At 58.4% G+C, this 12911-nt stretch overlaps 3 protein-coding genes across 3 annotated transcripts; all 3 read left to right on the top strand.

Moving 5' to 3' along the window:
• The first annotated feature begins 1371 nt into the window (after positions 1–1371).
• Positions 1372–2935, top strand: S100A4 (S100 calcium binding protein A4). Its single transcript, XM_051641159.1, has 3 exons — positions 1372–1578; positions 2438–2594; positions 2680–2935. Exons 2-3 carry the CDS (start codon positions 2457–2459, stop codon positions 2842–2844), a joined length of 303 nt encoding a protein of 100 aa, XP_051497119.1. The 5' UTR covers positions 1372–1578; positions 2438–2456; the 3' UTR covers positions 2845–2935.
• Positions 2936–5896: 2961 nt separating this feature from the next.
• Positions 5897–6552, top strand: LOC127394856 (protein S100-A9-like). The gene is made up of 2 exons (XM_051641143.1): positions 5897–6049; positions 6325–6552. Exons 1-2 carry the CDS (start codon positions 5897–5899, stop codon positions 6550–6552), a joined length of 381 nt encoding a protein of 126 aa, XP_051497103.1.
• Positions 6553–10040: 3488 nt separating this feature from the next.
• Positions 10041–10918, top strand: LOC127394925 (protein S100-A7-like). The gene is made up of 2 exons (XM_051641232.1): positions 10041–10241; positions 10754–10918. Exons 1-2 carry the CDS (start codon positions 10041–10043, stop codon positions 10916–10918), a joined length of 366 nt encoding a protein of 121 aa, XP_051497192.1.
• The last annotated feature ends 1993 nt before the right edge of the window (positions 10919–12911 follow it).

Here is a 12911-nt window from a genome sequence, read left to right as displayed (position 1 = left end):
CCTCCTTCGGACCCGGGGGGGGGGTCGGGGGGAGACCCTCAGCCTCCTTCGGACCCGGGGGGGGGGGTCGGGGGGAGACCCTCAGCCTCCTTCGACCCGGGGGGGGGGTCGGGGGGAGACCCTCAGCCTCCTTCGGACCCGGGGGGGTTGGGAGGAGACCCTCAGCCTCCTTGGGACCATGGTGGGGGGGAGACCCTCAGCCTCCTTCAGACCCGGGGGGTTGGGGGGAGACCCTTTCTTGGAACAAGTCAATGGAGCAGATCAAGCTGAGCCCCCAGGTTTACCACCGAGCCAACAAGCAGCAGTTTCCTGACCTCATCACCCTCCAACCCCACCCCGAGCAGCAGCAGCAGCTCCTGACAGGTCTGGGCTGGTTTGCAGAAGGTGCTGCAGAACCTCTCCTGCTTTTCTCCCCCCCCCCAAAAAAAAACCCTCCTGGAAACCCACCTCAGATCCTGCTGAAGCCTCTGCACCCCTGCATGGCCGGGCAGACCCTGGGCAAAGCCTGTCCCTGAGCCCCCCCAGTCCTTCCAGCACCTTCAGACCTTCACCCCATCCCTTCCCAGGGTCTTTATCAAGAGCCACTGGGAGCTTCTACCCCTCCCAGTCATTTACACCAGTTTGCACTTGCTAACAAGGAGATGAGGTTCAGGTTTGGGGGTTCCTGCAGCTAAAATGGTCCTTAAAGAGCCCCCCCCATCCCCAGGAGGTGGTTGCTGAGGTTTCACATCCTGGTGGGCACCAGAGCAGCCCTGACCTGGCCCTGGGGCTTCATTTTTGTCCCCTTCTTTGTCCCGAAGGGGACTCAGCCACACTTGGGGAGTTTGTCACCGGGGTGCCCTGTCCCACGGGTTTGGGGGGGGGTCACAAACTGCTGGATTCTGGCAGCTCCCAAGGCCACGGAGCCCCTGGAAGGGATTCTTTGGGTTGCACAAGGGGGCCTTGTGACGTGTGGCCCACACAGGCAGGGAACTGGAATTGTTGGCAGGGCAGTTCAAAACAGGGAGACAAAAACAGAAAGGAGAAAAAAAAAAAAAAAGAGAACAAAACAGCTTCACCCAACCCTTGGCACCAGAAGCCCTGCTGGGGGTGTTGGGGGGGGGCTCCAGATGTCCCCAAAGCCACATCTCACCCGTGGCTGCTCAGCCCTTGCTCCCCAGGGATGTTCCTCCACCCTGGAATCATAGAAAGGAAAAGGCTGGAAAGGCCCCTGGGGCTTTTCACCCCGTCCAACCATCACCCCTGCCCCGCCGAGCTCTCCCCATCCCCATCCCCACCCCGTCCAACAACTCCAGGGGCTGGTGACTCCACCACCTCCCTGGGGCCCAAATGTGGATCTTTCTAACCCAAACCAGCCCCTCCAGCAGCGCAGAAGGACCTTTTTTTTTTCTTTTCATGGGGGATGGGGACAGGGCTGCTCCCGGGTTTTCCCTCCCCAACCCATATCCCGAGGGCTGGATCCTCGGTGCCTCCCCAGCCCCGGCCAGGGCGGTGGCTCCGCCGGGGCTATAAATAATCCCGTGGTTTGACTCCGCTCTCCTGCCCTGCCCTTCTTTGCCTGCTTCGATTGAGCTCTCGGTGAGTTGTTATTTATTTCCTTCCCCCCCCCCGCCCCCCAACAGCTCCGTTTCCCCCTCCAGATGTTGCCACATCCCCCCCCCACCCCCTTTGCAAAGGGTTTCACCCCTCTCCGGGGTGCAGGGAGTGAAACCCCAGCGTGTTTGCACCTCGGGGGGGGGTGGGGGAAAATCTGTGGGTGCCCCTTTATCCGCCTGGGGCTGCTGCTTTCCCCCCCCTCCCACCTTCTCCCCCCCCCCCTTCCCACCTTCTCCCCCCCCTTCCCACCTTCTCCCCCCCCATCCCACCTTTTCCCCCCCCATCCCACCTTTCCCCCCCCCCTTCCCACCTTTCCCCCCCCCCTTCCCACCTTTCCCCCCCCCCTTCCCACCTTTCCCCCCCCCCATCCCACCTTTCCCCCCCCCATCCCACCTTTCCCCCCCCCCATCCCACCTTTTCCCCCCCCATCCCACCTTTTCCCCCCCCATCCCACCTTTTCCCCCCCCCATCCCACCTTTTCCCCCCCCCATCCCACCTTTTCCCCCCCCCATCCCACCTTTTCCCCCCCCCATCCCACCTTTCCCCTCCCACCTTCTCCCCCCCCCCCCCCCACCTTCTCCCCACTCTCCAACTTTTCTCCCTTCCAGCTTTTCGTGGTGGGTTTTTTTGGGATGGGGGGGTTAGTTCAGCCCCAGTTCCGGGTGGCAACGCCCAGCCCGGCGGCTGCTGCTGCTGCTGCTGCTGCTGCTGGGGGGGGTGAAACGGGAGGAGGAAATCCTGGCTCAATCCTGGAGCGTTCCCAGGAGTTGGGGGCACTGGGACAACTGGTTGGGTGGGGACCCCGCTGGGCTCTGTTCTCACTCTCTGTCGGTGCCTCCAGGACCCCCAGCCCCCCCATCATGGCATCCCCCCTGGAGCAGGCGCTGGCTGTGATGGTTTCCACCTTCCACAAGTACTCGGGGAAGGAAGGGGACAAGTACAAGCTGAACAAGGCGGAGCTGAAGGAGATGCTGATGAAGGAGCTGCCCAGCTTCAGCGTGAGTGGGGGCTGCCACGGCCCACGGGTGACAACGGGACCCCTTTTTAACCCCCCCTTCTCTCCCCCTCCCCCCCCCCGTGCAGAGACAAACCAGTGAGGCCAGTTTGCAGCAGCTCATGAGCAACCTGGACTACAACAGTGACAACGAGGTGGATTTCCAGGAGTACGTGACCTTCCTGGCCTGCATGGCCATGATGTGCAACGACTTCTTCCAGGACTACCCTGACAAGATGCCACGGAGGAAGTGAGCAGGGGGACCCCAGCCCCTGGCTGCACCCCTGATCCACCCCTCCCACCCCCCTCTTTTGATGCTCTTTTAATAAAAATTACTTTAAACAACGTGTTTTTTTTTGCAGGTTTTGTGATGGGGCAAAGGGGAAGGGTGGGAGTTGTGCGTCCAGCCTGGAGAGGAGGAGGATCCAGGGAGAGCTTAGAGCAGCTTCCAGTGCCTGAAGGGGCTCCAGGAAAGCTGGGGAGGGGCTTGGGACAAGGGCAGGGAGGGATGGGATGAGGGGGGTGGATGAAAACTGGAAGAGGGAGATGGAGATGAGATCTTGGGAAGGAATTCTTGGCTGTGAGGGTGGTGAGAGCCTGGGCCAGGTTGCCCAGGGAAGCTGTGGCTGCCCCATCCCTGGCAGTGTTGAAGGGCAGGTTGGATGGGGCTTGGAGCAGCCTGGGCTGCTGGGAGGTGTCCCTGCCCGTGCAGGGGGTGGGACTGGGTGGTGTTGAAGGTCCCTCCAACCCAAAACTTTCCATGACTCTATGACTGATGCCTCCAGCAAGGATGGGTGAACAACTCTTGTTTTTCACAGCCATCATTACCAGGCTGCCAGGGGGCTCAGCATCCACCCCCCCTGCTGCTCCCTGGGGCAGGACTTGCCACCATGGGAAGACCCAGAGGACACTTGTCCCTTCCCCAGCCCAAGGGAAGCCCTGGGGAGGGGTTTTTTCCAGCGTTTCTGCTCGGGATGGGTTTGTGGAGTGCAGAGGAGTGGGCACCCCAGCTCCCAGCCACCCCAGTTCCTAAGCCACCCCAGCTCCCAGCCACCCCAGCTCCTAAGCCACCCCAGCTCCCAGTCATCCCAGTTCCTAAGCCACCCCAGTTCCTAAGCCACCCCAGCTCCCAGCCACCCCAGTTCCCAGTCATCCCAGCTCCCAGCCACCCCAGTTCCCAGCCACCCCATCTCCCAGCCACCCCATCTCCCAGTCACCCCATCTCCCAGCCACCCCAGCTCCCAGTCACCCCAGTTCCTAAGCCACCCCAGCTCCCAGTCACCCCAGCTCCTAAGCCACCCCAGTTCCCAGTCACCCCAGTTCCCAGTCACCCCATCTCCCAGCCACCCCAGTTCCCAGCCACCCCAGTTCCCAGCCACCCAGCTCCCAGCCACCCCAGCTCCCAAGCCACCCCAGCTCCCAGTCACCCCATCTCCCAGTCATCCCAGCTCCCAGCCACCCCAGCTCCCAGTCACCCCAGCTCCCAACCACCCCAGCTCCCATTCTTGTCCCTTCTCACCTGCCCCATGGTCCGTTTCTATCCCTTCTCAGCTGCCCCACGTTCTGCATCTGTCCCTTCCCACTGGTCCCACCACACACGTCTCCTCCCACCTCCCCGTGTGGCACCAGCAGGTCCCATCTCCTGTCACCGGGGCTGCACCCATGTCCCCTGCCCTGGGTGACACCCCTTCCTGGGGACACACCCACCTCCCTCCATCACACGACCTGGCCCTTTGTTCCTCTCTTTTGCAATTTAGGTTTTTTCTGGCACCACGTCCAAGTGCTCCTGGATCAGGAGGCTGATGGGGAGATGTCTCATCACCACTGACCTTCCCATCTCCTCCCCAAACCCAGCACACTTCTTGCTGTGCCAGCCCCACCAAGCTTGGGGTGAAGGGTTGGGCATCCTGGGGCACACTAACCCCCCCATACTGGTCTTACCCCAAAAGCAGGGTTTAGCAGCCCATGCCAGGCACTGGGAACACCAGGAGATCTTCTACAAGTCTTCCCAGTACCAGAAACAGAAACTCTCCTGAGGCTGAGAGTTGGGGTGTTGAGCCTGGAGAGGAGAAGGCTCCAGGGAGAGCTTAGAGCAGCTTCCAGTGCCTGAAGGGGCTCCAGGAAAGCTGGGGAGGGGCTTGGGACAAGGGCAGGGAGGGGTGGGATGAGGGGGAGGGATGGAAACGGGGAGAGGAGATGGAGGCTGGAGATGAGGAGGGAATTGTGGAGGGTGAGGGTGGGGAGAGCCTGGGCCAGGGCCTTGATGTTCTCATCAGGCAGCAATTACAGCTGCTGGGAAGAGCCACCTCCTCAGAGGTTTCCAGCAGCTTGGATTTGTGACACCTTCCTTGGCTCCCAGGTCAGCTGTTAATGACCCACACGTCCCACCAGGAAAAAACAGCATCATGGGATGGTTGGATTGGAAGGACCCTAAAGATCATCCAGTCCCACCCCCTGCATGGGCAGGGACACCTCCCACCAGCCCAGGCTGCTCCAAGCCCCATCCAACCTGCCCTTCAACACTGCCAGGGATGGGGCAGCCACAGCTTCCCTGGGCAGCCTGGCCCAGGCTCTCCCCACCCTCACAGGGCAGCGTTTCTTCCTGATACCTCATCTCAATCTCCCCTCTTCCAGCTCAACACCATTCTTCCTTGTCCCATCACTCCATGCTGCTAGAAGGTCTCCTCAGAACCTTCATCATCCCCCTGCAGACCCTTCAGAAGTACTTTTCAGAAGATCCAGAGAAATTCCTCTTCCATAACCCTCTCGAAAGACCCCCAAGCTCTGCAGGAACATCCTGGTTCCTGGTGGAAACCCCTGCAGGGTCACCCGTGCCAGCTCTGAGTGTCTCTTTTGGTGTTTCCTTGCTTTGCCCTAACGAGTTTGGAGCTTCTCCTCCCTCCTTAGCAGGGGGATCAGCCATTTCCTGGAGACAGGCAAGAAATCACCACCTGGGTGTGAGATGGAACCTTGCACAACTCCTGGGGTTCCTGCCCCAAAGGAATTTGGAGGGTGTCACAAATCGTAGCTCAGGGAGGGTATAAAAGACTCCTTCACTTCCACCTCCCTGTCACTGATCCTGCACCTCTTCCTGCCCAACCTCGGCTGCAGAAATCAGACCCAACACTGCCCAGAGGTAAGTAGGTCCTTGCCAGATGCTGGTGGCTTCAGGCTTCGTGCTGGTGGAAGTGCCACCAGGGTGATCCTGATGCCACCTGGCTGACCATCCTGGAGGAGAGGAAGGTCCTCCTCCTCCTCCTCCTCTGATGGCCTTTAATATTTTGCTGCCTCTTTCTCCCCAGCAAGATGAAAACCGACCTGGAGCTGGCCTTGGAGTGTGCCATCAACATCTACCACCAGTATGCCATCAAGAACCCCATGGATGACTACCTGAGCAAGACCGAGTTCTCGGAGCTGCTGAAGGAGAACGCCAAGCCCTTCCTCCACAACACCCTCCCAGTAAGACCCCTCTATGGCCAGGCTCTCCTAACACTGCCAAGAGCTCACAGGAGTGGTGGCCTCTTTGGGACATGGGGGTGTCCAAGAGCCTTCCCAAGAGGGTGGGAACATTTTTCTAGTGCAAACCTTGGGTGAAGCTCACGCTGGAGCTGGCAGGGTCACCCTGAACCTCCCTGTGCTTCAGGCTTTTGTTTAGGCTTCTGTGGGGAAGAGAAGAACAGTTTCCCACAAGGCTGACCCTCTTTTTTTTTTTTGTCACACCTGTCCTGCTGCAGCCCAACACAGGCGTTGATGACTACATCAACCAGCTCTTCACCAAGGCCGACGGCAACCGCGACGGGCGCCTGAAGTTCACCGAGTTCCTCACCACCCTGAATGGGATTGTCATCGATGCTCACAACAGGTCCCACCAGCATGGCCATGACCATGGCCATGACCACGGCCATGACCATGGCCACGACCATGGCCACGACCACGGCCACGACCACAGCCACGGCCCCTGAAAGTGCAGCACTTCCCAGGAGGACCATGCCCGTGGGACTGGGCTGTTCCAGCAGCACCATCCCCTTCCACCTGGGCACCAACCTGTGGCCAAAACTTTGGCATCTGCTTCTGTCTCTAGCACCAAAATAAAATCCTGCCTCCTGCACCCAAAGCAACTGAATTCCATGTCTTGGTGTCTCCAGGGAGGACGCAACGTGGGGGTGGGGGGTTAAAGACAGCTGGAACTGAAGAAGGGCTGGGAAAAGGAAGGTGGCACCAGGAGACCCTGCTCCTTGCAGGGACCCAGGACAAGGGTGCTGGGGGTGCAGCCTCCTGGGGGTGTGAGATGTTTCTGCAACCCACAAAGCAGCCAGAGCTTATCTCATAGGTCCCAACAGAGCCAAAAATGGGGCTCTGGAGAGCTGATCTTACTCCTGCACAACGAAGCTGGATGACTTTGTTGGTGCCCCCCCAGGTCACAGCACATCTCTAAGTCACCACAGGCTCTTGGGGAGCAGATACATGATGAGAGTTGGGGTGTTGAGCCTGGAGAGGAGAAGGCTCCAGGGAGAGCTTAGAGCAGCTTCCAGTGCCTGAAGGGGCTCCAGGAAAGCTGGGGAGGGACTTGGGACAAGGGCAGGGAGGGATGGGATGAGGGGGAGGGATGGAAACTGGGAGAGGGAGCTGGAGGTTGGAGATGAGGAGGGAATTGTGGAGGGTGAGGGTGGGGAGAGCCTGGGCCAGGTTGCCCAGGGAAGCTGTGGCTGCCCCATCCCTGGCAGTGTTGAAGGGCAGGTTGGATGGGGCTTGGAGCAGCCTGGGCTGGTGGGAGGTGTCCCTGCCCATGCAGGGGGTTGAGACTGGATGGTTTTCAAGGTCCCTTCCAACCCAAACCATCCCATGACTCTATGACTGCGCCCTGAGCAGGGAACCCTCAGGCTTGGGAGGCTCCAACATTTCCATCAACAGCTGGAACTAGAAGCCTGTCCCTTGGGAAACTGAGGCACAAGGGGGCTGGGGGGGGAAGCGTGGGGCTGCTGTGGGGTTACTCACACTCCGTGGCACCAGGGACCCCTCTCTGGCTCCACCATTTTGCCACTGGGGAGCAGCCCTTGTCCCCCAGAGCAGACATTACTCACTGTCCTGCCAGGACACCCCAGGTGGCACTTGGGCCATCACCCCCCAGCAGGGCTGGGCATCCCAGGCTGCCTCCCACCCGGGTTTTGGGGAACACAACTGGGAAACAACTGGGAATTTGAAGCCCAGAGGTCCAGGGGGGTTGTGAAAGTGCACGGGGCAAAAGCAGCCTTGGCCAAGGCTCTGCCAGCCCAGCTGGGGAACCAGGGTGAAACTTGGGGTTGTCACAGAATATCAGGGGTTGGAAGAGACCTCTGAAGATCATCGAGTCCAACCCACCTGCCAGAGCAGGACCAAAACCAGGGCAGATGCCTCAGAAAGGCCTCCAGCCAGATCTGGAAAGTCTCCAGAGAAGGAGACTCCACCACCTCTCTGGGCAGCCTGGCCCAGGGCTCTGTTAACACTCAACAGCCCTTCATGAGTAGAGTGGAACTCAATTAAGAAAAAAAGCAATCAGGTGAGTCAGGGACACCAGGATGAAACATGCAGCAGCTCCTGATCCTGCCCTGGGGACACACGAGCATCATCCTGGAACTGGAATGGTTACCCTTTTGTTTTTTCTTCTGTTCCTGCCCTCTTCTTCCTGGAAGCTTTTGTCTTCTTGTTGTATCTTTTCACAACCTCTTCATTCTTCTGGGGCCTGCTGTGTCCACACCAGCTGGGTGGCACGGAGGTGGCTCTTGCAAAACTCTTGAGTTCACCAGCCAGTAAAGAGCCTGACCTCAGATTTACTTCTCGGTGGATGCTCAGTTCCCTCTGCCAAGGGAAGCAGGAGCAAAGGTCTGACACGAGTGGTGGGAAATTAAAGAAGGATGGGAAGTAGTTTGGGAAGTCACTGATCCAAAGGTGGACGTTGCCTTCATCTGTGCTCGTGTTCAACCAACTCCCATGGTAGGAAACCAAGAGATGGTGATAAAAACAACCAAGGGACAAGGTCGTCTGCCTCTCTTTGAGTTCAATGGTTGGACTTGATCTTCAGGGTCTTCCCACACCAGAATAATGCTGAGATTCTGTGGAACAGCCCCATCTCTCTTCTCCACGGCCACAAGGATGTGCAGAAGCTCCAGCACATCACAAAACCTGCAGCCTTTTGGCAAGTCCTGCCTGGGTGGCCTTGTCCTCTACGTGCCCCTTGGGGTGTGACTCTGCATCCAGGCTTCCAGCCATTCTCTGCCCATCACAGGAGCAGCTCAGGCCTGTCAGAGGTGACAGGGGGGTGGAAGGACAACATTTCCAAAGCCTGGTGGGTGCAACCAGGAACTAGGTGGAGGGGAAAGGCACCGGGAGGGGTTCAGAAGGTCCCACCTTGCAATTTCCAGGTACGGGAAATGGTAACTCGAGCTGTTGCCTGCAGCAGGTGTGTCACCATCCCTGATGAAAGAAGACCTTGGACGTGTATAAAAAGGGCTGCCCAAGCTCTTGGATCTCTGAGAAGGACCCGACCTCTGCAAAGTCTTCTTGGAGACAAGGGGTAAGTGACACTGCAAAGGTTCTGGTAGGAAACGAGGGGAGGGAGAAGGGGTTTTGAGAGGCAAAATTTTGAGAGATGTGAGAGACACAGAGACAGGCTGGGTGGAGAACGTAGCAAAAACAGTCTGGAGGAGAAGGACTTGGGGGTGATGGTGGACAAGAAGCTCAACATGGGCCAGCAGTGTACACTGGAGCCCAGAAACCAACTGTGTCCTGAGCTGCATCTTAACCAGCATGACCAGAAGGTCGAGGAGGAGAACTGTGTCCAGTTTTGGAGCCCTCAACATAAGGAGGACATGGAGCTGTTGGAGCAAGTCAAGAGGAGGCCATGGAGACGATGGGAGGGCTGGAGCAGCTCTGGAGCCAGGCTGGGAGAGTTGGGGTGTTGAGCCTGGAGAGGAGAAGGCTCCAGGGAGAGCTTAGAGCAGCTTCCAGTGCCTGAAGGGGCTCCAGGAAAGCTGGGGAGGGGCTTGGGACAAGGGCAGGGAGGGATGGGATGAGGGGGAGGGATGGAAACTGGGAGAGGGAGCTGGAGGTTGGAGATGAGGAGGGAATTGTGGAGTGTGAGGGTGGGGAGAGCCTGGGCCAGGTTGCCCAGGGAAGCTGTGGCTGCCCCATCCCTGGCAGTGTTGAAGGGCAGGTTGGATGGGGCTTGGAGCAGCCTGGGCTGGTGGGAGGTGTCCCTGTCCATGCAGGGGGTTGGAACTGGGTGGTCCCTGCATCCCAGCTGGAAAATGGGGAAATTCCTCAACCTGCTCATTCCTGGGAGGTGCAACCAACCCTCCTGGGGGTGCCTGGGGTGGGGGACCAAAAGCACGACCCCAAGGTCCTGATTTGTGCTGCATTTCATGGCTTGGAGGTCTCTCCACACCGTTTCTGCAGGTACTTCAAGAGCTCAGCCATGTCTGCAGGCACCACCACCACAAGGTCCCAACCTGAAACGCAGCGTTTCCCTGGGAACTGCACCCTGGAGAGGGCCCTGAAGACCATGGTGGATGTCTTCCACCGTTACAGCATCCGGGAGGGGGAGATTGATTTACTCAGCTTCCATGACTTCAAGACCCTGATGAACGAGCAGGCACCAAACTTCCTGCAAGTCTGTGTGAGTCCCACGGGAGCTGGGCTGGGCTCCCTGGAGGAATGATCTCCATGGGGAGATGAGGTTGAGGTTGCCTGCAAAGATGCCTCCAAGGTGTCCCTGCCCATGCAGCAGGGTTGGAACTCGATGGTCCTTAAGGTCTCTTCCAACCCAAACCATTCCACAATCATCCTCCTGGGGAAATAATGGGGTGCAGCTCCCACCAAGGGCTGTGGCCCATGGAGGGGCTTTCTGTGACCAGACCCAGCTTGTCCATGTGCTGGGAGACCATCCCCACTCATCCCTCCTGCCACTGCAAGGGTAGGGAGGAGCCAAAGGAGCTTGGGACAAGAGCTTCTCCATCTGGGCTTTTACCTAGGGGTTAACCACAGGGTAGGAGAGGACCAGAGTGATCTTGCAGCTTCCAAACCCAATTCCCAGGGCACACAAGGAGAAGGTTGGCTTGGTGTCCACCAAGTGGGCGTGCAGCCCAGGGAGGGGGCCATTCTAACAACCCCTTGGTCCCCCAATTTCAGGACAGGAGCCGGCGTGGTTACCTGAAGCAGCTCTTCCAAGAGACAGACATAAACAAGGACAAAGAGTTGACTTTTGAGGAGTTCACCATCGTTCTGGCCAAGGTGACTGATGATGCCCATCGCATCACCCACGGGGATGAGCGCTGTGGACCAGACAAGGATTGAACCTCAAGCCCTGAGGAACCTGGAGGCTTGTAGGAGCCAGGCTCTGCCTGCTTGGAGCTCTCATGCTTGAGATAATAAAGCATCACTTGAAGTTCTCTGAGTCCTTCTTATCTCCACACTCCCTTTTGTAGCCACCTGATGGTTGGGGTTTGGGTGGACACCAGCTCCAGAGAACCAAGGTCCTGCTGGACCTGGGGGATAAAGCCTTGGCACCCAAAAATACATGAGGGGAGAGGTGGGTGATGGAGAGTGGGCAAGATGAGTTGCTGAACGGCCAGAAGATCAGAGCAAGACACTCCCAGAGCTCTGCAAGGGCTTTAAACATCACCTGCAGCACATGAGGAAGTTCCCACAGAATTGTCATGGTTGGAAAAGACCTGTAAGATCATGGAGTCCAACCAGGCTCTGGTCTCACAATCCCCTCCTCACCCTGCTGTGCTAGCACAGCTTTTCCCCTGGCTCTGCAGGTCTCCTCCCAGGAGAAGACTCCCTGTCTAGCCCTGCCTGTGAGCTCCACCAAAGCTGCAATCCTGGCCCCAAGGCCACCAGGGTTGAGCAACCATCCACGATCTTGCTGGAGCTGCGGAGGGGAAGGAGTGGGAAGAAGGAGCCAGGAGGCATGGAAGCAGCCTGGTGGCCCTGGCAAGTGAAAGGTCTGGTTGGAGATGGCGGGGTTGGGTTGTGCCCTGAGGGCCTGAGCCCTGGGAGGACACCTCCTGCTGCCAATCGTTGCAAAACTCTTTCAAAATCTGCCTTGACGGGCAAGTGGTTGGTTGATGCGGGAAGAGGACACGACAGGGCTGGTCCCTGGGGGCTTGTTGGGTTTCATGGCAGGTTTGAGCCCAAGACAGGACATGTTTGGGTTGTTGGAGGTGTTTTAGCTCAGGGAAACCAAGGGACATTCTCTGAGCATCACCTGATGCTCCAACCATGACCTGGCGTGAGCAGCCACCGTGGGAGCTGGGGCAGCCTGGAGGTTTTCTCATCCTGGAGATAAGAGGGGAGGTTTAAGTTGGAGATGAGGAGGAAATTCTTCACCCTGAGGGTGGGGAGAGCCTGGGCCAGGTTGCCCAGGGAAGCTGTGTCTGCCCCATCCCTGGCAGTGTTGAAGGGCAGGTTGGATGGGGCTTGGAGCAGCCTGGGCTGCTGGGAGGTGTCCCTGCCCATGCAGGGGGTTGGATCTAGATGATCTTCAAGGTCCTTCCAACCCAAACCATTTGATGTTCATTCCATGACCTGAAGTCACACCCTGGTCACCTCAATGACCACACTGACATTTCAATCCTTGGGGTCCTCTCCCTGCTGCCTGGTGGGCACATCTGAGGGTCTCACCACCACCCCTGGCCCATCCCATCCCCTGTGACCCCTCCTTGCCCTTCCCAAGCCCTGGGATGATACAATGACCAGAAAGATGGTTTCCTGGAACTGCCACCAAATTCTGCAACTGAGCAATGGTCCCTGACACCCTGTTGTGAAACATCCCAGCCCTTCTCCAGCTCTTTCATCTAGCAAAGTGCCACGTTGTGAAACACACCCAGGTCTGGGGCTCTGGTGGCCACCACACGTGGACCAGGGCTGGGTCCCCAGCAGGTCCCTGCACAGAGTTGCCCAACCTCAGCTCATCTGGAGCTCCTTGAGCTCAGCCCAGGTCTGTCCACGGGCCTCATTTTGGCCTCCACTTTGTGTCTGAGGCAAGTGTCACATCTGGCAGGTTGAGCAAAGCCCTGGAGGAGGCAGCAGAGTCGGCAGGTAGAACCTTTCCATGAAGCAGCTCTGGAAAAGCCTCTTTTGCTGCTCACCTTGGCAGCTCTGAGCCAAAGGGCCTGCACTGGCCTCTGCAACACCCAGAACCAAGGACCAAAAAGGAGCCACCAAGTGAAAACACGGTCCTAAAGAGTAAAAATCCACCTTCCAGCCACACCTGGTCTCCAAGGACACCTTGGGTGGGGAGCAACCACCCTTGGCACACCTTGTTGCTCATCTGAGAAGATGA

Source organism: Apus apus, chromosome 27 (genome assembly GCF_020740795.1).
Source record: "Apus apus isolate bApuApu2 chromosome 27, bApuApu2.pri.cur, whole genome shotgun sequence".
Taxonomy (NCBI): Eukaryota; Metazoa; Chordata; class Aves; order Apodiformes; family Apodidae; genus Apus; species Apus apus.
This window is presented reverse-complemented; position numbering and strand designations above follow the sequence as displayed.